Source organism: Pelodiscus sinensis, chromosome 4 (assembly GCF_052426305.1).
Source record: "Pelodiscus sinensis isolate ZL-2025 chromosome 4, ASM5242630v1, whole genome shotgun sequence".
Classification (NCBI taxonomy): domain Eukaryota; kingdom Metazoa; phylum Chordata; order Testudines; family Trionychidae; genus Pelodiscus; species Pelodiscus sinensis.
Genome location: NC_143055.1, coordinates 49,966,355 through 49,989,314, shown reverse-complemented (window position 1 = coordinate 49,989,314; position 22,960 = coordinate 49,966,355). Strand labels below are relative to the sequence as shown.

The 22,960-nt window shown below is 45.2% G+C and overlaps 2 protein-coding genes across 2 annotated transcripts in view; one reads left to right on the top strand and one right to left on the bottom strand.

The window, feature by feature from the left end:
- The window catches only part of SCFD2 (sec1 family domain containing 2), a 303,862-nt gene extending 289,688 nt beyond the window's left edge, over window positions 1-14,174 (top strand). Inside the window, exons 8-9 of the mRNA XM_006113517.5 lie at window positions 1,269-1,388; window positions 11,375-14,174. Of these exons, the coding sequence (XP_006113579.3) occupies window positions 1,269-1,388; window positions 11,375-11,467 (213 nt within the window). The 3' untranslated portion in view covers window positions 11,468-14,174. The remainder of the gene's footprint in view (window positions 1-1,268; window positions 1,389-11,374) is intronic.
- A 2,368-nt stretch (window positions 14,175-16,542) lies between these two features.
- RASL11B (RAS like family 11 member B) lies at window positions 16,543-20,935 on the bottom strand. Its single transcript, XM_075930436.2, has 4 exons — window positions 20,621-20,935; window positions 20,345-20,401; window positions 19,076-19,152; window positions 16,543-18,167 (listed from the first exon to the last, which is right to left on the bottom strand). Exons 1-4 carry the CDS (start codon window positions 20,763-20,765, stop codon window positions 17,700-17,702), a joined length of 747 nt encoding a protein of 248 aa, XP_075786551.1. The 5' UTR covers window positions 20,766-20,935; the 3' UTR covers window positions 16,543-17,699.
- Between the last annotated feature and the right edge of the window lie 2,025 nt (window positions 20,936-22,960).

Here is a 22,960-nt window from a genome sequence, read left to right as displayed (position 1 = left end):
CAGACACCCTGTTCAGGCACTGGCAGTATGTAAATTATCTGCCCTAATTTCAAACCCCTGATGAGCCCAACAGCTCTGCACCTGGGAGCAGCACTTGATTGAACCCACCGGTTTATCAAAGGCACTTTGCTTGGAGAGCTTGGAAACCTCCTGCTAGTTTCAAAGGGAAAAACCTCAGAGGGAGCCTCCCCTTCTGCAGACTGCCAGTCAGATCCAGAAGGGAAATCATGAATTGGATTGCTGGCAAAGAAACAGCCCAAGGACTAAATATAAGAGAGGCACAATAGAAAATAGAGGAGGAGCTGTACTCCGGGGAGCTGGAGCCATCAGGATCAGAGAGAAGCTGTGGGTGGTGAAAGGAAATGGAACCATGCTCCGCCTACACATAGATTGCTACTTTCATTATATAGACTGAAGGTTGGCAAAAACAACGAAAAAAACAAATTAAGCTCTTCTCAGTCCTCAGAACCAAATGTCTGGAGCCGCATGCATAGGGATGTGATGTTACAAGAAGAGGGATTGCTGAGTCTGCCCCAGGATGATCTCAATGAACGACTCCTATCAAAACATAACTGTAGAAAACAGCAAAATAAGCAAGCTAATTGCACCAGTAGAATGTGCTAAATGTAAACAATGAAGATAAAGATGAATACTTACTTTGTTTTGTTTATTTTTAAATGAAAACAGTATTTTGTTTGCTCTTAAATGTCCTAACCAGTGGTTGCAACCCAAACACTGCAGTGTTGTTCTACTGCAGGAGAAAACTAAACTAAAACTGTCTGAAGTCTGATTTTTAAATTAAAGTAGATGGACTAATGTGTTTATGCTGGAGGAATTGCAAAGGGTAATTCATCTAAATGATACAAAGCACATTAGACACTTGTAATTCAGATTCCACAATATAAGGTAATGTATGTAAGCACATTTGATCTATTGAAAGTCATTGGCTTGATTCTAAGGTCTGCTAAGCACACACACTCCCTTTGACCTCAGTGAGACCTGTGAATATGCCACATCTACATATTGTTCCAGTGACTTTTAACTTGCCAGCATCTCTTTAATTTTCTATCCAACTTCCAGAGAAAACAGCATTTAAAAAAATCACTTCAGAGTTTCCTTTTGATCCTTCAGTACTCCATCTCTATCAGTCATAAATAGCCATTGCATTATGTTGTTTATCATATGCCACGTGCAGCTTTGTAGTCAAGAACACTTGTATTTCAAAATAAATGGATGCAATGTGAATAATGCTTTCTGTTGTTTTATAGGTGAGTCGTCCTCACCCCAAGGATCATCCTCTCCTGATTTTGTATATGGTTGGTGGTGTGACAGTGTCTGAGGTCAGAATGGTGAGGGACCTAATATCAGCACACAAACCTGGTATCCAGGTACGAAACCTTAAATGCTGGGATTCCTGTCTAAAGTAATGAAGGACAAATGAAGAATAACAAAGAAAATGCTTTTTATAGCACTGAATACTGCCCTGGTACAGAACACACACACAGAAATTTGGAAAATAATGGTGTCAGGTGTCTGTTGTGAAACATCTGCAGGCAAGCAACTTTCAGGTGGAAGTTACTTAAAATTTGTTACGTGAGGCTCAGAACATTCCATAGGACTTCAGAATTTGCACATGCAATTTTCTGTGAATAAAGATTTGCTTGGGAATCTACATGCACAAATTCAACTGCAAGTAGCAGTCCTACCAAATGCAGCAGAAATGACTGCCTTTCCAAAATATTCAGTTCTCCTCAGCCAGAAAGAAAATGGCTGGGATTAGGGGTCTCACAGTTTGTATTAGAGACCTTCCTATCAAAGTGATTCTGACCCTTTTTACGCGAGAGAAGGCCAGCACACCAATAATTGCTCACTGGGGCTTAAAACAGGGCATGTGGGCTCTATGGGAGAGAGACCTAGTAAGACAGAGCAACCTGATAGAAGCAGAGAGGGGCAGATGAGAGCTGCTTGAGCAGGAAAAGAGAGTTCCTGACAGTGGCAGCAGTGAGCTGTTACAGAGAGCTATATGAGTAGAGCAAAAGGTTGTTGGAGAAGACTGGCCAAAACTGGGGAACTCCTGATGAGTTGGAAGAGAGCCTGTGCAGAGGTCAAGGTTTCATCTAAACTGCACTGCAGCACAGCCCACAGCTGCTTAATCAGCCCTGCCTAGTAGGGTTGTCAGATGTTCAGTATTAACCCGGACAGTCTGGTATTTTCTCCTCCTGTCCAGTAAAAAAAAATTCAGAAAATACTGGACACCTAAAATGTCCGTTATTTTCTGATTTTTTTTTTCCTGGCCAGGAGGCGAAAATCCCGGGTGCTTACCTGGTTCTGCAGATAGGGTTGCCAGGTGTCCTGTATTCAATGGGACAGTCCGGTTTTTGGGCCCTCTGTCCGGTAAAAAAAACAGAAAATACTGGACATGTGCAATGTCTGGTATTTCCTGGTTTTCCAGCTGGGCGCCCGACAGAAGCCTGGCGGGGGCGAGGGGAGTGGCTGGGAGGAGGGGCACGATTGGTGCTGGGAGTGTCTGACGTAGGAGTGACAGCTTGGGAGGAGGAGAAGCCCTGTCCATGCTCCTGCGCACTGTTCAAGTGCATTATGGAGCGGTAGCCGGACTCGCTCGTGCTTCGCCAGGACCGTGCATGGGACAGGCAGCACCCTCGGATCTGCATGTGCCCAGGTCAGTCCTGCTCCCCGCACAGCCAGCCCCACTCCCCCTGACCCCTCCCAACCAGCCCCACTCCTCCCGGCCAGCCCTGCTTCCTGCCAGCTGGTTCTCCTCCCAATCTCCCCCGGGTAGCCCCACTCCCCCTGACCCCCCCACCCCCCGATTTTCCCCAGCCAGCCCCGCTGCCCCTGACCTCCCCACCCGACCAGCCCTGCTTCCTGTCTGCCGCCTCCAATCTCCCGCGGCCAGCCCCGCTGCCCCCAACCCCAGCAAGCCCTGCTGCCTGTCCCCCCTCCCTTCCCCCCCCCCCATGGGCCAGCCCCGCTCCACTCCCCCCGATCAAGTGTGTCCGGTATTTTTTCTGAAGATACCCGGTAACCCTATCCGCAGGGGAGCTATCTGGCCCGGAGCAGGAAGACAAGATGGCGGATGGGCCAAAAAGCCTCAAAAGCATTTCTGAAAGGGGCCATGCTGGGTTTTTTAAATTTTTTTTGTTTAACAACTCTTGGGGTTTTTTTCTCAACAACTTTGGTCTCCCCCTTTTTTTCCCAACAGAATTTTTTTTTGCAGAGGGGCGGGGGGATGTTCGGTATATTTGGTTAAACCATCTGGCAACCCTACCACTTCGCCAGGGGCTCAGGGCTCTGCGCATGGAGCTGCCTGACTAAGTCTTCAGCAGGGAGCTGCTGCTGTAGCTGAGGGAGAAGTATCCCTCCTTCAGCCAGGCAGCTCCGTGTGCGGAGCCCTGAGCCCCAAGCCCCTGGCTGGATTAGGCCAATTAAGTAGGGCCGTTCTGTGGCACAGCTTAGAGGGAACCTTGGCAGAGACCTGTTGGAAGAAGGGAAAGTTAGGAGAAGGTACGCGCAAAAGGAGAGTGAAGAGTGTGATCCTGGAGTGTGGATCCCAGGAGCATGGGCAGGACTTCCAGGCAGAGTCTGGCTGAATGTAAACACTGTGGCAAGCGGGCCTGACTGAGAGGCTGCAAGAACTTGAGCCCAGAACAAGGGGCTGGTCATGTGGAGGGACATTTCCTGAGCAGTGGTAGGAGTGTCAAGCAGGGAGGCCTGGTTGAATGGAACCCTGAACAGAATTCTGTGGGCTACAGGAGAGAAAATTCATGCTAGAGAAGTGGATTCAGGAACTATTGGGTAGAAGGTCTGTAGAAGGGGTGTGTGCTGTAACGGGCTAAATGAACTGGGCAAAGCGGGTGGGTGACCTGAGAGTGATGACCCTTGAACGGGATTGAAGGCTAGCCTTGTTTTACTTCGGGGTTTTGAGAAGAACTGTCTTTAGGAGGGAGCTAAGGACTGCGGCATTTTATATGAATAAAAAGGGTTTGAATTTGCTGCTAAGAGAAACAGTTTGCCTTTGCAACTCGGAAACTGAGGCAGACACACTTGTCACGCCATGACCTGCCACACGAGGGTGCCCCAAGCAGAGCCATCTTCTCATAGTCAGGTTTGAGTTGACTCTCTACACAGCAACAGGGTTGAGTTATTGCAGGGCTGGCTTAGCCTCTCATCTTTCTATACAGGCTAAATGGTTTCTTTGTTGTTTAATGAAAGTCAGGATGAGACCTTAAAAATCAAGTTCCTATCTGCTTTGCATGGACCTCAGATCCCAAAACATTTTCTGTAAGAGTTTGTTCCAACTTTACAGTTTACAATTTCCCCTTTGCCACCTGCAATTCAGCATGCTGTGCTTAAGTTGACAACCTGGCTGCCATCCCATCCCTCATAGTAAAAGACGCCCATCTCAAAGAATTTACAGCTGAATAAACAAGATGGACAAAGTCCATAAACAACCACATAGGCAGCCTTTCAAATATTCCTTCCATTCCCTGTAGCATTCTGTCTCCAAACCAGCCTCCTCCCCTGACCCATCCTCTCTCATCTGTCCACATGCCCCTGGCACAAAGGTGCCGTTCATTGACCCTGCCCACACTTGGAAAGAGCTTTGGGCTCAGTCAGTAAAGGAGAAGGGAAAACTGTTGGAAAGCATCTTGAAGGTCTGCTGCTCCACACACTGTCTGCTTCTGAGAGAGTTTAGCTCCATGTGGCGTGGGTTTCCTGAGTGAGAGGACAAAAAGTCTATCTGACTAGTCCTCACTACAGTCACATCCTAGTGGAGTGGAAAGGGCAGAAGTTGCTTCTGGCAAGGTCTAAGATACTGATAATTTTTCATTTGGAAGAAGGTGTATGGGAACAGCTGGATTTCTCCTGGGAGTGGGGAGGCAGGCACAGAAGGTGATCCTTTTAGCTGCAAGAGGGATGCAGAGAAACACTCCATAAATAGGAATGTTAAATATTGGTTAATTGAATAGTCAATTAACATCATGAATTCTTCTTGGTTAGTCGGCTATTCTATAGTCCCCGAGGGTGGGCCCAGCAGCCAGTGCACTCTGGCCCCACTCCTGAGGAGCCCCCTGCCACTCCACGCTGACAGAGGCAAGGCGGGAACTGGTCTGTGAGGGGAGCCAGTTAAACATCCAGCTCCCCTCATGGATCGGCTGATACAGAGGCAGCAGTGTGGGGTGGCAGCAGCCCCTGTCTAGGGCGGGGTTGAGCTCCCAGACTTGGCACAAGCTGGAACTGAGCTGGGCTGCCTGCCCTCCTGGCTCCTAAAACACTTCAAATGCAGAGCCACAGCATGGGTAGGTCCCAGACCCGGCGCTATCCAAGACTGAACTAGGCTGCTGGCCAGCCTGCTTAAAAATTTACTGGGAAGGGGGAAATGTGTGTAGTCTATAACATTAACCAATAAGCTTTTACTTATCTGTTTATTGGTTAATCTACTACACTATTACATCCCTACTCCATAACAAGCTGCCTGTGTCATTAAACATAAGTCCTGTTCCAAAGGCTGACTATCCACTCTCTTGTTTTAATTCCTGCATTTCTGACTAATGAAAAGTCTTCAGCAAAATGGAGCCAACTAAGGCAGACCTGCCTCTGGCTTAATAGCATGATTTCCACACTTTAACAGCATCCTTGAGTTGAGAACTCAATATTTTTATAAGATTAAATGCCCATTCCAAGAACACTTTTTTCTATCTGATAGCATGTTTCTCCCCAATTAGCTTCTCACTTATCTCCTTAACACAGTGAGTCAAATTCTGTGCTGTCCAGAGCAGGGACTGAGCTGTGACGTACTGATGGACAAGTTAAGCCAGACTCTAAATGTATTAAAATAGCTTGATAAATAAGCACACAGTTAATGAGAGAGATGGTGTAAAACTATGCAAGAAGGCTTTTGGCTAAAAGGGATTGAGATTTGACAGTGGTGACATGGAATCTGGTGCTGCTTTGCTTTGGTTGACCCTCACGGCAGGTCACCCTTTGAGGCAGATTCCCAAAGAATTTAGAGTTGCCACAGCTTTTTCTGCTGCTTGCCTTTGTATAAAATTGTTACATTAGGGGCTAAAGAGCTTTAGAGGAGCGTTCTGAGAGGAGGAGGGGAGGAAGAAAAGAAATGACTGAGTCTCTTGCATATAAAAGTGTCTGAGTTAGTTGGATTTACCTGGATTTCTAGAGTTCAGCTGTAAATACATGCCACCTGTTTGGGATTATTCTCTATTCAAAGAGCCAGGCATTCATCTACCACAAGCCAGTGTTTAACAGAGCTGTTTTTGTGACGTTCAGACGATCAATTTCAGACAGCAGGGCAAGATGAAAACATTGGCCTCGCCATTCCATTTTACTTAAACAAAAACCTGACATTTGCACTAATTATTGGCACTTCTTTTAAACCAGAGTTGCGGAGGGAATGTGAAAGTAAAGCGTTTTATAAAACAATAGTCAACCTGTCAGCAGGTCAATTTTCCACCAGTTGTTCCAGCAGTTATTTGCAGTTTAGATAAATGAGAATTAAGTCTGACTAATTTGAAACATATCTTTTATCTGTATGAGCAAATTATATATTTTAGTGTAGTTACAGGAACATTTGGTTAATCTCTTTTCATTGTGAGACACAAAAGAGAATAGTGTATTTCAGGCCTCATTTGGTTTTGGGTGAAGCTGAATAGCTCTGCATACCACTTCACTAGAGATACCACCCATAATTGTAATGAACTGGTACCTTTAACACCCTCTAAATATGGAATAAACAGAAACAACAGAACTAACAAGAATGGCTTTTAAAAATATAAGAAACGAAAGAGGAAACATGGATGTTTTAGCCCCTTCTTGTGTGCCACATCACTACCAACCCACAAATGTTTGACCAGATGCCAACATGTCTATACATGCATGCATACAAACTTCAGAGATCCAATCTACAGCAGAGTATGGTGGCATGTGGCAATCTATGTACCTGCACCTTGTTTACCGTAGTCCCAGCATATTGATGGAACAATGACAGACGAGAGCTGAAATATAAAAACATGCCCAATTTATTCAAATTCATTTTAAATTATTTATTTCAGTGAGGTCTCAAACATGCCTTACATAGAATCATAGGACTGGAAGGGACCTCGAGAGGTCATCGAGTCCAGCCCCCCGCCCTCAAGGCAGGACCAAGCTCCGTCTACACCATCCCTGACAGATGTCTATCTAATCTGTTCTTAAATATCTCCAGAGAGGGAGATTCCACCACCTCCCTTGGCAATTTATTCCAATATTTGACCACCCTGACAGTTAGGAATTTTTTCCTAATGTCCAATCTAAACCTCCCTTGCTGCACTTTAAGCCCATTACTTCTTGTCCTGTCCTCAGAAACCAAGAGGAACAAATTTTCTCCTTCCTCATTGTGACATCCTTTTAGATATTTGAAAACCGCTATCATGTCCCCCCTTAATCTTCTTTTTTCCAAACTAAACAAGCCCAGTTCATGAAGCCTGGCTTCACAGGTCATGTTCTCTAGACCTTTAATCATTCTTGTCGCTCTTCTCTGTACCCTTTCCAATTTCTCCACATCTTTCTTGAAATGTGGCGCCCAGAACTGGACACAGTACTCCAGCTGAGGCCTAACTAGTACAGAGTAGAGCGGCAGAATGACTTCACGAGTTTTGCTTACAACACACCTGTTGATACAACCTAGAATCATATTTGCTTTTTTTGCAGCAGCATCACACTGTTGACTCATATTCAACTTGTGGTCCACTATGACCCCTAGATCCCTTTCCGCCATGCTCCTTCCTAGATAGTCGCTTCCCATCTTGTATGTATGGAACTGATTGTTCCTTCCTAAGTGGAGCACTTTGCATTTCTCTTTATTAAACTTCATCCTGTTTACCTCTGTCCATTTCTCTAACTTGCTAAGGTCATTTTGAATTATGTCCCTATCCTCCAAAGAAGTTGCAACCCCACCCAGTTTGGTATCATCTGCAAACTTAATAAGCGTACTCTCTATCCCAATATCTACATCATTGATGAAGATATTGAACAGTACGGGTCCCAAAACAGACCCTTGTGGAACTCCACTTGTTATCCCTTTCCAGCAGGATTTAGCACCATTAACAACAACTCTCTGACTACGGTTATCCAGCCAATTTTGCACCCACCTTATCGTGGCCCTATCTAAGTTATATTTGCCTAGTTTATCAATAAGAATATCATGTGAGACCGTATCAAATGCCTTACTAAAGTCTAGGTATATGACATCCACCGCTTCTCCCTTATCCACAAGGCTCGTTATCCTATCAAAGAAAGCTATCAGATTAGTTTGGCATGACTTGTTCTTCACAAACCCATGCTGGCTATTCCCTATCACTTTATTACCTTCCAAGTGTTTGCATATGATTTCCTTAATTACCTGCTCCATTATCTTCCCTGGGACAGACGTTAAACTGACCAGTTGTAACACAGCATGGTTATTTATGAAATACAGTTCTGACCCCTGATTATCATTTGGGGGTGATTGATTTGTGTTCTTTTTCTACCTGGAAATATTGTGTGAAATCCTGGTCCCGCTGAAGTCAAAGGAAGCATTGCCCAGGGGATTTCACCCAGGCTACGTCTAGATTACGTCCCTCTGTCGGCAGAGGGATGTAAATGAGGCACTTCGAAAGTGCAAATGAAGCTGGGATTTAAATATCCCGTGCTTCATTTGCATAATTGCATCATGGTGCTCTTTTGAACAAGCGCCATTTTGAAAGTATGACCGTGGTCTAGATGCGGTTCTTTTGAAAACGGCAGGCTTTTTCGAAAGATCCTGTACTGTGCTGCATTTTCATTAGTATTGCTGCTTGCATCATACTGTCTGAGCAGTGTAGTCTGAAACTTCAGTGCTTGTGAATTCATTTTCCTTGTGTCTTCTTGCAAGCCATATCTGGTGATATCCAGAATTACCAACTACCATCTGATGGAAGGTTTGCCTTATGGGATGATTAATTTGCCAAATGAATTGGTTTCTGTTTCATAATTCTCTTAAACAAATCTTCTATTACCTTCCTGTTTTTTATGGGGCACTCCTCATTACAGTGTAGTGAATCATGGGGGTGATCCTCCAGCCACTTTGTGGTGACTCTCATGACAAAATGTAGCAGTGCCACAGACAAGGCCACACATGTTAAATTGGGGGAGAATCTGCAAATGAATTGTATCTTCTTAAAGAGACTTGCCTGCGCATTTATATTATGGGTAGTTCTACAAAAGACTGGATTGTCTGCTCTCCATAGAAACAGAGGGTCATATGCTGTCCTTTATTCACAGGTGAAACCCCCGTTGATATCAGTGTACATGAATAGATTGCAGCAAGACTATCTTAATGTCAGAATAAATCATCACTCTCATTTGTTTATGCAGTCTCATTTTATCAGTTGAACATCTGATATGAAAAAGATGAAATTGCTTTTATCTGTGAGAGGTGGTGGTTTGGCCCGTTGATACATAGACAAAAAAATTAGTAATATATCATCTTGTATTAGAATTAAGCGGAGCACATAAGAGGAGTGAACAAACTGTACTGTACTCTGGTTCCTCTACAGCATAAATAGAAAAGTGGCAGCCTTTGGCACAATGGCACCTGCAAATTACAGAGCTGGTCTTAAGCAATGGGAAATAGAAGAGATAATCAGTGTCATTTTGATGTAGTTTATGTGGAAGCGCACAGGAGGTTGTTATCTCAAAAGAAAGTGTAGTAATTTATCTCCAGATTCTTTTCATTATTTAAAAAGAGATGAAAGAAAAGACAGGAATATGGAGCAGAGGAGGCTTAAATGTAGTACTACGGAGATCTGGAGGATCTGATCTTTTTTTTTTCTACTCACCTGTAATATTTGAATATCAGATAGCAACATATGTATGCATGTTTTTTTACAGCAAATGAAGATCAACTACTAAAAGAAAATAGGTGCATGCACACTCACTGTTGGTATTTAAATTAGAATTGACATAATTTATACTTCTTTATTTGGGATTTTTCTAAACTAAATACCCTTAATCTTACATTGAGAAAACAAATTCATTTTTAAAGTGAGTCTAGTAGAACCCTCTTCTCCAGTTTGCCCTGATCTTTGGGCCTGATCTTACAAACACTGCTAAGCAGAGGGCTTTTTATACTCAATAATCACATTGACTCTCTTGGAAGTAAGCCCTACACACGCCATAAAATCAGCAGGATTGGGAATTTAGTTGCTAATCAAATCATGTTAGGGATATGCAAACCTGCTATCATTTGGGGAAGAAAAAAAATATGCATTGTGTACAAATATCAGTTTATGATATTCTGCTGCTTAAAGGATGAAAAGAGTAGGCCGGCTGAAAAACATTTATGTGTTGTGAACAACTTTAGTTTTCAAAATTTGTTTTTGTTCCAGTGCTGGATGTTGGCACTGTTCTGTGAAAAGAATTAAATATTCATTGGGCCAGACGGTGGGAGTAGGATTGGGAAGCTAACTCTAAAGCTTTGTGCATTGGTTATCTGTCTGGGATTGGAGAGAATTCAGGTTGAAATCCCTGCTCCGAATCGGAAATACAGCTTCAATCTGGGATTCCTATATTCTGTTTCTAACTAGACATTCAACCCTGACCTGAGAAACCTTCCCAGTAAGTATTGTGTCAGAACCAAGATGTTTCTGGGAAATACTTTGGGTTCTGACAAAACAGTATCTTTGTGGCAAAAGATTTTATCAAAACTGTTTTGACCAACTCTGGTTAATGGGGTGATGCTGCCTTTCATTCGGGGCATACTTTCTCCTTATAAAGAGAGTAACAAAGATCATCCGTACTGTGGCCTTGGTTGAACTGTGATCCTGCTGGTTGGAACCCCATGTTCCTTGTCTCAAGTGGCAAGTTTCTGACAGTTGACTGAATTTCATTGACTAGCCACAGCAGGAAGGCAGAGCATTCTGTAATTTCCCCCTCAGCATAAACAAAGAAGAAACAGCTGCAATTTGGAGTCACTTGTTGACAAAATTCAGTGCTGTGGCAGGGGAAATTGCAGGTTGATCAACTAATATGTCAAAAGTAAACACAATGGGAGTCATAACAACTCACTGTGCTACCTTGGTAGTGGAACTGTGTGGGGTGAATGAGTCAAACTACAAATGCATTAGGAGTAGGATAGTAATGGTTGTTTTGCTCCCACTGAAGGTAATCGTTAGCTGAGCAGGTGGTAGCATTGGACCAGTAGTTGCCACCCTCAATGAGCATAAGACGCCAATAACTCCTCTGCTGTTCTGTAAATGAATGGAACGTGGTTAGAGATCTTGCTCTGATTGCAGACAAGATTAGTCTCCTGAATTGTATTTTTTTATTCTGTCTTCAGGTAATTATGCTCTCCTCAACACTCCTGACACCACTTAACATTCCTGAGTTGTTGTTTGCAACAGACCATCTACAACCAGACATAGGCATCTGAAGAGTGCAGATCTGCAGAGAAGATAAGTGGTTTGCCTTCCCTGGAAATACCACCCTCTGGCCTGTCATGCTTTCCAATAGTCTTCCAAAAATGAATTCATCTAAAACTAATTGTGGCTGTAATTGCAAACTGAGTTGAGCAATTTGATAGCTGCCTGCAAGAGGGTGGATTGAATGGGTTCTTAGAGCACTTAAAAAGCATTCATTTTTTCCATGATGTCAAGCTGGCACTCAGCTCCTCCCTGTTGAATGATATCGCTAAGGAGTGCTAGCATGGGCCCTCCCCACTGCATTGCCCAGAAAACAATGGCTGCCTGTAGTAATTCCCCAGATAAGGGGGTAATTCTGGAACAACTGCCAAGGGCCAGATTCAGTCATTTACCTTCACTGAATGGGACTTTCCACATAGTAGTCCCATTGATTTCAGTGGGGTTCCTTGTAATGTAAAATAGAAGTAAAGGTAGCAGAACCTAGGCCTGACCTGTTTTGTTCCTTGCAAAACATATGTGCCTTAGTGTTTAACTCCTGTGAAGTCTGTGACCCTATCTCCAGAGAGAAGCCAGGAAGCACAGCAGTGAAACTGCGTTGTCCCGTCAGTAGTAAAATAGCTACCAGCCTGCTGATGGCTTTAGTGCTGACTGGGGAGAGGCAGAGAGAAGCCCACCATAATAAAGCTGGTGAGTCATGTACTGACTCTCTCACAGGTCCTTGGTTTCCTCTCCTGTTTGCCCCAGTCATTGTCCCATGAGAAGAGTCACTATGATGGCATTCCCCTGTGCATCAATATTCACAGGAGAACATGTGGTCTGTGATGATTAGATGTTTCACTTTATTAATCCTAGAGGAATGCGTCTCTGAGGCACAGCAAATAAATAACATATTCCCATTTGCAAATACATTGTGGAGTCCAAAAACAGAATAGTCTTTTAAATGGTACTTTGAATCACAAGGGTAGGAAAAGCTTTTGATTTTAATTTATAATTAGGCAACAGCCTTTACCAAGGCAAGCTGTCTGAGTTATGTAACTTTGCTTTTTTAAATTTTGCTTTAATCTTCGGAGGAGAAAAACACAAGTGGCTGAGGATTCCAACTGTATTCAGCATTGAGATTCATAAAAATGTAGCAGAATACACTGGTGCCACAAAGATGCAGTGTATTGTCTCACTTTATTCAACCCAGGGATGTTAAGACTACATTCTACCCTAAGGTTATGTCTATACTCGCAGCTTCTTGTGCAAGAAATATGCAAATGAGGCTGTGTGGAATATCACTGAGCCTCATTTGAATGCCTAATGAGCTGCCATTTTTGCAGGAGAGGCTCTTGCGCCAGAAGGAGCTGTCTACACTGCCCCTTCTTGCGCACTCCTGCTACGCCAATTATTTTCAGGAATAATGGCATTGTGCAAGAGGGGTTTTCTTGCGCAAGAAGGGGCAGTGTAGACAGCTCTTTCTAGTGCAAGAGCCTCTCCTGCAAAAGTGGTGGCTCATTAGGTATGCAAATGAGGCTTGGCAATATTCCATGCTTAGCCTCATTTGCATATTTCTCACGCAAGAAGCCGCGAGTGTAGACATAGCCTAAGAGATTATTTGAAGTTACATTTTAGGGGCACATTTTTAAGCCCTCTATCTACAGCAAAGCTCCCCTACTTTAGCATTCTTTTTATGCCCAGAGGAGACTAGATTAAATAGAAACTAGTTATTTAACCTTTGCTCACTAGCTGATGTAAGTTCTGTTAAATCAGTGGTCCCCAACACGGTGCCCACAGGCGCCATGGCGCCCGCGGGGCCATTTGTGTGCGCCCGCCAAATGCTCGGGGCTGGCCTGGCCCCGGGCACGTGGAGCATGCATGGAGCCGGAGCCAGACACCGGCCCCAGGAGCGCCGCGAATTGGCCGCTCACGCCCCAGGCGCGTGCGCTTGCAGGGGGGAGGCGCCGGGTGCGCAGCGCTTGCAGGGGAGGGCACCAGGCGCGCGGTGCTTGCAGGGGAGGGCGCCAGCCCTGGGCGCGCGGCGCTTGCAGGGGAGGGTGCTAGTCCCGGGCGCGCGGCGCTTGCAGTGGGGGGCACCGGCCCCGGGCGCGCGGCGCTTGCAGGGGGGGGGGCGCCAGCCCCAGGCGCGCGGCGCTTGCGGGGGGGGGATGCCGGTCCCGGGCGCTTGGGGGGAGGGCCCCGGGCATGCGGCGCTTGCAGGGGTGTGCCGGCCCTGGGAGCATGGCGCTTGTGGGGGGGGCCCCGCTCCGAGCACGCGGCTGTGGGGGGGGCCGCCCCCGGGTGTGCATGTGTCCCCACTCTCTGGCGCCTGGCAGGCGAACGGCCACGCCCCCCTGGCGCCCGGCAGCCTCTAAAGGTTGGGGACCACTGTGTTAAATGTAACCTTTTCCTGAAAAGCCTTAATTGTGTTTTAAGAGTGCACGGCCATGGCCAGAAGGGAACAAAAGATTACACTGAACCATGAACAAAGTGGCCTTTATGGAAACAGATTTAAATGATGAATATAGAAACATTAGATTACACTGTATTTGATGGGCAAGTAACATATCAAACAAAACACATATGTTTTGCTAAAAGCTTACTGTCTCGTTGATTGAGTTAGAGAAATAACAGCAAACAGCCTGTCTCTGTGGTGACATTTCTTCTTTTTCTGTTCACCTTATCCAAATATCGATGTTTTTGAAATTACATAACAATAAAGCAAAGAATGCAAACCTACTCATCATCTTGGCTTTTTCATGCACACCAACCCCTCATCTTTGTTGTATACATTCTATTGCAGTCAAGCAGCCAGGGCTGAAAGGAGAGAGATGATTGGCTACTGTTCAAGGACAAGAAGGCAGACCTTGAGCCTTTGGGGATGAAAGGAGACTGGTGGTTGTGTCCCCTAGTTTGAGAGAAGGCAGGGCAGGGTAAATGTGATTTTGGTGGTTGTTAGCAACAGAGGTTTTGAGGGAGGATGAGGTAGAGCACAAGTTAAGGCCAGGAACCAGATCTTATGGGGGAGGGGGGGATTCAGCCTGGGTACTGCATGCTGTTCCAAAGGAGGTCAGGGGTAGCACCCCAAAGTGCTTTAGAGGTCAAGTGGATAGCAAGGTGTCTGTTGCTCATCCTTCTCTTCTGCCAGCCACATAGACACAACCGAATTCGAGAGCCTTTGCGTTCCCTCCCGTTTTTTACAAGCAGGAACAGCTCAGAAGATGCCTCTGCTTCATCAGGCAAACTTCATCTCCGAGATACAGGATGTAGCAGTTCACCACTGCAGTAGAAGTTTGAATTTTGCATGTGGCGAGGTGTAGGATGCTGCCAAGGAAGCAGGGAGGTCAAAGGCTACTATGAGAGACCTGCTGCTTTTGGAAGGCTTCCCCTATCTTAGTTGTAGCAAAATAGGTGGTGGGGAGAGGGTCTTTGAGAATAAGAAAAAGGGGGTCTAGTTGGTCATGCATATTGACCAGCAGCTCTCAAATCTTTTCCATCCCCCCCGGAATTCCTCCTCCCTCCCCCACTTTTGGCATGCCCGCACCAGAACAGGAACCGGCTCTCATTTAGCATCAGGAGAAAGGTGAAATGTTTGCAACCCTGACACCTGCCCTGGTTTTGGCTTGTACACGGCACTTTGGCCAGTCTGCCTGGGTCCTTAGTCACTTAGTGTCATGTCTGCATTAATGCAACTAGTGAAGCTGAAATGAGACTACAGTATGAGCACCTTCTGGCTAGACTGGTATAATTGCACATTGCTTCCCTGCCACACCTGCTGCAGCGATGCCCCTGTTGCAGTTAATGGATGGAAAATGCTTAGCTTGGTATTGGGAAGGGGGTACCCTAGGTCGGGATGGGGGATTGGAAACATGCCTGCCAGGGTCGGCCTTTCACCTGTTGATTACAAGAACGTTCCTTCTGCAGGCAAACAATTTGTCCAGGTGACAGCCACACAATGACTAGTAGCATCCTGGAGCAGGGCTAGTCTTGGTGACATTTTGTAAGCAGTTGGAAATTAATTTGGATAAATGGTTACAGTCTCCTAGTTGGGTGATGAAGAGAATGTAGATCTCTCAGGACAATTGGATTCAATGCTAGAGGTTCTGGGGAGTTGGCCTAGGTCAACTGTAGCCCCTTTTTAAGAACGCAGAATGGTTATGGATGGGTGTCACCTCTTTTCATCTGTTTTGTTTCCCCATGATTATTGTAGTATGATAATACAATCCTTATGTCCCAGTCAGTCAGTCTGGCTCAGCAGTCTAGATTTGTGTGAATGGAATAAAGTCAGAGGTTTGTGCCAATTTACTATATCCCATAATACCTTGATCACATTCACTTTAATTCTTAAAGGCATTGTATTTATCTCTAAGGCAAACTAGTGCAGGTTGTGCTAATACTTCCAGTTTCTAACAGCAGAGTTGAAAGTGGAAGAAGCTGGTGTTTAGCTCATGAATAAGTTCATATCCAAGCAACATTATCCCCACTGCCCTACTATTAGGGTTACATGCCAGAAGGATGGATCCTGACTCCTAGCTTGTAAGGCCTTGATTTTTTTCCTGCTTGATTGCATCAAGGACAGTGTATGTTCAGTAAAAGATTCTGACTCCTTCCTACCCTAAGCACCAACTCCACGGGTGCTCTGGAATACCAGCAGGCCTCCTGCCCCTGCCCAGCTCCTTCCTCCCATTCCACCACCTCCTGCCTACTATGGATTAACTGTTTAGCAGCACACAGGAAGGGCTGAGGGGGGAAGGAGTGAGGGTAGAAGCACTTGGGCTAGGGGATAGTGTGGGGTAGGAAGAGGCAGGGCTTGGTGGAAAGGGTGATGTGGGGTACGGATTTGGGGCAGAGCAAGGGTCAAGCACCCCCTTCACTTTTGGCAACTAAGAAAGATGGTACATTTGCTTCCCACAATACCCAAGACACTTGTGCCTGTAAAAAAAAAAAAAAAAAATAAGGATTAATCAATATTTCTTCCCGTTGATTTTTAAAAAGTGGTTAGTATACAGGAAATTGAGAGAAAGAGATACTTACAAAGCAATGCTTTGTCCCCACAGTTCACTCATTGTTCCTAACTCTTTTCATAACAAAAAACACTGAGAAAATATACAGTTCCAAAAAATTTTAATGCTCAAACAGACTGCAAGTGTAAAAAGTCTGCTTCACAGAAAGAGTTATTGTACACAAAATAAATAAGTTACAGTTTAAGCAAAAGCACAAGTGGCTTTTTAAAGTGCATTTGTATAAAGGCCGTTAGCCTATATTCTCACACTCCATTGGCTCAATGTAAAAATGCACACATCTGCTATGTGTGGTTAAAATGAATATCCCACTGAACTTGGAGAGGAATGGCTCAGTTAAGAATGATCCAACCAGTTTCACTACCTAGAGCCAACTGTATGTCATGCAATACTCAACTGACAAAGTGAGCTGCTTCCATACCTACTACAAAGAATGGGATGGAAGGGGAGAAATGGAAAGGGTTTTGCACTACACAAGTACTAAGGACTTTCATTTCAACTCAGGACTTGCATCTGAAAAGCAGCAATAGTGTAACGAGCATATTTTAAAATTAGATTTTTTCAGGCAGTAAAAAAGTTATTTGTGGTGATAAAATACACTTTGACCAGAATTTTTGTACCCAAAAATATTGTGCACAGGGTCTAACTCTCAGTAATAATGTAGCTAGTAAAAATATTGTAGCATTGTTTTTACAGTCATGAAACTCAGTCATGGACTCATTTTACACTGACTTTTCAAAACAAGCTCAATTGTGCTTCTGAATATATGGGTTAAAACCAAGCTTTAACGGCCATTAAAATACAGACATGCTGTCCTTCATTCAATACTGAAAACAAGCATACAACTGTAAGACTCAAATAGTTATTTCCAATGAGTAAGCTGCAGTCAGCGTATTTTTTTTGTCACCAAACTTAGTTAAGTGATGTGGTTGTACATCAAGCCAACTGTGTCCCATCCTAGGAAAACAAGACTAAAGTTTTGTGGGTTTTCTTTTCGATTATTTAAAAGTTTGGTTTTCAAAAGAAGATTGATGTTCCATTCGCTTTCTATAACCACTTATGGAGCTCATTCAAGCTGCACTGTTTCTCCTTTAAGCAACTGTTTATTTCTAAAGCACTTCAAAAGAACCTCTGAACCATCCTTCTTTCACGCTGCCTTGTACTCCACAGTGCCACTGTTTAACATTCCAAGGTTGGAACTTTTTGACAAGTTGAGAAGAAAAACCGCCACTTAACTTTGCTTTCAGACAGAAGTGACAGTTCTAACTTTAGCAGACAAAGCTTGCTTAAACCTTCTCTTCAGATCCTGCATGTTCGGTGATTTTGGCCTTGGGATAAGAGAGGTTCTTCTCTTCTCAGGGGTGCTAGTTATCTGTTGTTTACTAACTTCTTTACACAGGACATGAAAGGCATTAAAGACGTCATTGTAGTTCTCACTGACAGACACTTCATAAAAAGTACAACCCAGCATGTTTGCTAGTTGAAGTCCATGCTGTGGCTCCACTTCTTTAATATGCAAGAGATCAGCTTTATTTGCTACAACAACAACAGGGACTCTGTTTCCTGGATGTAACTGTCGAACTTGCTGGTGAAGGTGACTAAGTAGTTCATAGCTCTTATAATCTGTGATGGAGAAAACAATCACAACAGCATCTGCCCATCGAATGCATCTGTTCAACTGTTCATTACAGTCCAGATTGTGTTCATGGATCTGAGAAAGAGGAATTGTTTTAAATTAGATGGTTGTCAGAAAAAAAATAAAGTTATCCGACTTAAAGCCTGTAATGCTAAATACAAATGTATTGTAACATAAAATGTATTTTGTAAATAGAGCTATATTTTGTTTGCACCTTCAGAAAGTATCTTGATCCAGCTGCAGAAATCTGGAGTAAATAACACTGGAGTTTGCCATACTCCAATGGAAAACTGACCTGAGTGGTTCTGCATGCAGAAAAAAAGCTTTGTATTTCCACAGAATGGGAAATTAACTGGCTAGACAGTAAGTCTGGGGAAGCAAATATATGAGCTGGAAGCATTTAAACCTGGAAAATTGCCCAGTTCAAAAAGGCAAAATCCAGCACTGCTCTTGTCTACACACTCAAACTTTCCATAATACAAGTGTAAGTCATAACAAATCCTAATGAATGCAGCCACAACACTATGGGGTTTTAGTTTCTATTGTGCATGTTTGTGAAACTTTGAAGTTTATTAGGCTGTAGTAATGACATTTTTCCTTCCAAGTTTTTCTAATGCATTTCTTGTTGGCACAAAAATAGTAAGTTCCTTCTTCACAGTCAGTGTTCCTAACAGATTAGAATGTGAATCCATATTGGATAAATCAGCCTTTCCATACAAGACTCCTTGTATCTTCAAGAGTACAAAGATTAATTGAAGTAGCGGGTTGTTTATTTTTGCTGTCAATGCACTATACACATACAGTACATCAAGGTTTCACTGTTTATAAATGAGGTTACCAGTTTTGCCATTCAAAACACTTGATATTAAAATGGTAGTAAACCATTTTCTAGAAAGACTGATAAGTAGTTAAACAGCTCTTTGAGCAAAAGAAGATACAAAGATTAAAGTTTGTTTTACCATTTTAAGAGATGTGTAGCTTACCTGAACACCTGGTGTATCCTGTACTTGAATAGCAAGCATCTCTCCATCTATTTGGATCTGTCTGCTATAAAGGTTACCTAACAATAAGAACATTTTGTTACAAATAAGCTCCTAGTCATATGAGCAGACACAAAAATTGCCTGTGGTGGGGTGACATAAATGCAGAAGAGCACAGGACAATATAAGTGTTTTATTAGTAGCCAAACAATTTATAAAGGGTTAGCAACTGCAATCAGAGACTAACAACTTTAACATTAAGACAGAGGAAAGGCTGTAGTGGTCTGTGATTATCATCAGAACCCACAGAAGTTAGTTTTGTATTGGCTTGCTTGCAAGTTTTCAGTATTTTAAATTTTATAAAAGACTTGGAGCGGATTGGGTCTTTCAAGAGAACTGGACAATTTTAATGATCAAAGACAAACCAACTTTTATTATAGAAAATCAGTGCCTTGGACAACTAGGAATTCTGCACTTGAGCAAATATTTTCTCTTTGAAGTGTTTCAGGATTGGATGCATTTCCAGTCAATATGGTCTTGAAATGTCTACAGTCATATGTCCCTACAATAATAGCCATATCTTGATTGGTTTAGGATGGCACTAGAAACACTCTTTTCTTGAATATATTTGTTGCTGTATTTCTGTAGGATAGCCAATTCCTAGTCAGATTACCTGGATCTAGGCTCATTTTTTTTTAAACTTTCTGTCACTCATACCTCTTGTCTAAGCTCATTTGCTAGTCTGTCTTCCCTAGATCATTAACTACTTTTAGAAGTGGAAGGAAGAGAACAGGTCCAGTGGTACTGGAACAGTTGTTACAGTAGGGATGCTGAGAGCCATTAAACAAAACTGTAAATTCTACATAAAGATGGAAATTATTTCAAGCCAGAAGTGTGGCAGCAACTCTGGTTCCAGCACACCCGAAAAGGGAAAGCTGGGTTACCCCAAGATCACTCAGCTAGAACCACAAGTCTGAACAAGATAAGCCAGGGGAAGAGGGGGTTCTTGTGGGTTTAACAAGTCAAAGTGCAGCTCAAACACTGTGATAATCTCGCTATCGTTATCCCCATCAAAATAGCTGGAGGATGCGCCTAGTCCGCTTTTAGCCTGGCTTCGGTACACTACGGTGCAAGGCTGCTTTTTGCTTTGCTGCTACGTGGCCCCTGCACGTTACAGTGAGCCAGGCCCAGGGAGGGGGTGGGGTGGGGGGAGAACCGGGGGATTAGATGTTCACTGTTCAAGGCACAAAGTACCCCAGCCACTTGCCGTACCTGCGTTTCTCTCATAGTCCCCGATGAAGCGCTTTGTGAGGAATCTCACCACCAGGGCTGCAAGAGACCCAAGAAAAAGCCGTTTTTTTATATATATACACACACACATATACACACACACACACACATATGCACACACACACCCTCTATACCCCCTGGGATGCGGTTGCAGCAGCCCCGGGGGCGAGCAGCAGCCCAGTTTGGAGGAAGGGCGGCATGGGAGAGGGGACAAGCGAAGCGCCCGCCCCGCTGATCGCCCGGGCGGGAGGCACTCACCGGTTTTGCCCACGCCACTGGCTCCCACCACCGCGATCTTGATGAGGCGGGGGCGGCCGGAGGAGCCCCCGCTGCAGCCGTCTCCGCTGGCGCTGCCGGCCTGGGGGTACTCGGCGATGGTGCACATGTTCTGGACAAGGCGCATCGCAGCTGCCCGCGAGCAGAGCAGCCGGCGCCGGGGAGCGGGCGCTGCAGGGAGGGAGGCTGGCGGGGCCGTGGGCAGGAGCCGCTGTCTCCGCGCGAGGAGCTGCCCGGCGCGTCCTTCCGCCTCCGGCTCTGTGTCGCTATCCCGCTGCCCCCGCGCTTTTCTCTCCCGAGCTACAAGCCCCGCCCCGCTCCCGCGCGGCGCCCGGCCCCGCCCCGCTCCGCCGCCGCCAGCCCGCCCAGGGCGGCTCCGGCTCCAGCCGCTCCGGCTCGGCAGTGCAGCTCGAAGGGGCAAAGGGGCACGGCGGGCTGGGGGGCGGCTCTGCTGGAACAGACACGGACCGGCTGGCCCCAGTGGCAGGAGCGGCCCCTTCCCCTGAGTCACAGGCACACGCTTCCCCTGACGTACACCGTCTGCCACAGAGCTGAAAGGGCCAAGGGGGAGCCCCAAAGGGCGGCAAGTCCCCTTCAGGTGCCAGACCTCGGGGTTATGACTGATGGGCCAGCTCTTCTGCTGCCGTCCTGGCTCCAGCAGTGGGCTATGCCAGATGCTGGCCTGGAGGGCTACACCTGCCTCATTAAACAGCTCACGCTCGGGTGGCAACTCCCACAATGTAACTATAAGCCCCTTATTGCAAAACTAGTGGAGCATCCACACGACCAGCCCACACGAGCTGGTCATTTCGAAATAATAACGTCTGTTTGCCACTAAGAATAACGCGTATTTCAAATGTTAGTATTTTGAAATAATGTCCTAGTGTAGACATGCCCTAACTCTGGAATAGGAGCCAGTTGGGAGGTAGGGGGTGCAGAAGATGTGAGAGAAGAAATAAAGAAAGATGCAGGAGAATAAAAGGGATCTAGATGGGGAGGAGGGCCTTACATCATGGGCTGTGTTCAAGATGAACTTCACACTGTTCCAGAAAATGGGGTTGCAAAAGTGGCTTTAAACCACTTTTATGCCTCTCCTCTTCTTTGGCTGCCTAGAATGAATGCTGAACCCTGGTGTAAAAATAGTTTTAGGGATCTTCTAAGCCCAACTGTTTGTGTTCCCAGCAGGCCATTATCATAGAACACTAGAACTGGAATGGACCGTGAGAGGTCCATCAAGTCCAGACAGTACCATCTAGACCATGGATCCCCAAACTGGGGGGGGGGGGGGAGGCATGAAGAAATTCCGGGGAGAGGTGCACGAGGCGACCCAGCCACACACACACACCGTCACTCCCACCCCAAGTTTTGCTGCTATTTTTTTAGGGGAAGGGGAGAGGGTTTTTCAAAAATTAAAAAGGGAGGTGTGATACCGAAAAGTTTGGGCACCACTGGTCTAGACCATCCCTGAGAGATGTCTATCTAACCTGCTCTTAAATATCTCCAGAGCTGGAGATTCCACAACCTCCCTAGGCAACTTATTCCAGTGTTCAACCACTCCGACAGAAAGTTTTTCCTAATGTCCAACCTAAACCTCCCTTGCTGCAGTTTAAGCCCATTGTTGTTTGTCCTATCCTCAGAGGCCAAGGAGAACAATTTTTCTCCCTCCTCCTTGTGTCACCCTTTTAGATACCTTTATGTCAGCTCTGTCCCTATGGAATATATAGAAACCTTCCTGGCTGACTCATGCCTCAGGCCCAGGGAACAAGTGAATCAAGGTCCCTCCTCCCCCTTTACCCTAGCCCCTATACCAATGGTCCCCAACCTTTTGGGGCTGCCAGGTGCCTGGGGGTAGGGCTGCGCATGCGCCACACGCCTGGGGTCCAGACACAAGAACGGCTTGGGATGGCCCTGGTCACTCGGCAGGCTCACATAAATGCCCTGGCAGGCACCATGGCACCGCATTAGGGACCACTGCCCTATACTATAGAAGACTTCTTGTACTTAACTTTTGCTTTGGCCCAATAGTTAAAGTGGAACAGCTTCAACAGGCAGCAAGGAAGACAGTGCTCCCTTCCAACCCTTGTGTTCCAGTTGGGAGACAGGGGAATTGAACCAGAGTATCTAACAGCCCAGATGAGTATCCCAGATAATACCAGAGAGGGCTTCACACACTCAAATTTGCTTTGCCCAGTTAAAAAAATTAAAGTGGAACAGTTTCAACATGCAAGTCTCAATGTTGTCACTGTTCAAATCCTAGGGAGGAACTGAACCAATGTTTCTATTATTGCAGGTGCTTACTATAGCTACTGTACTCTCAGACTA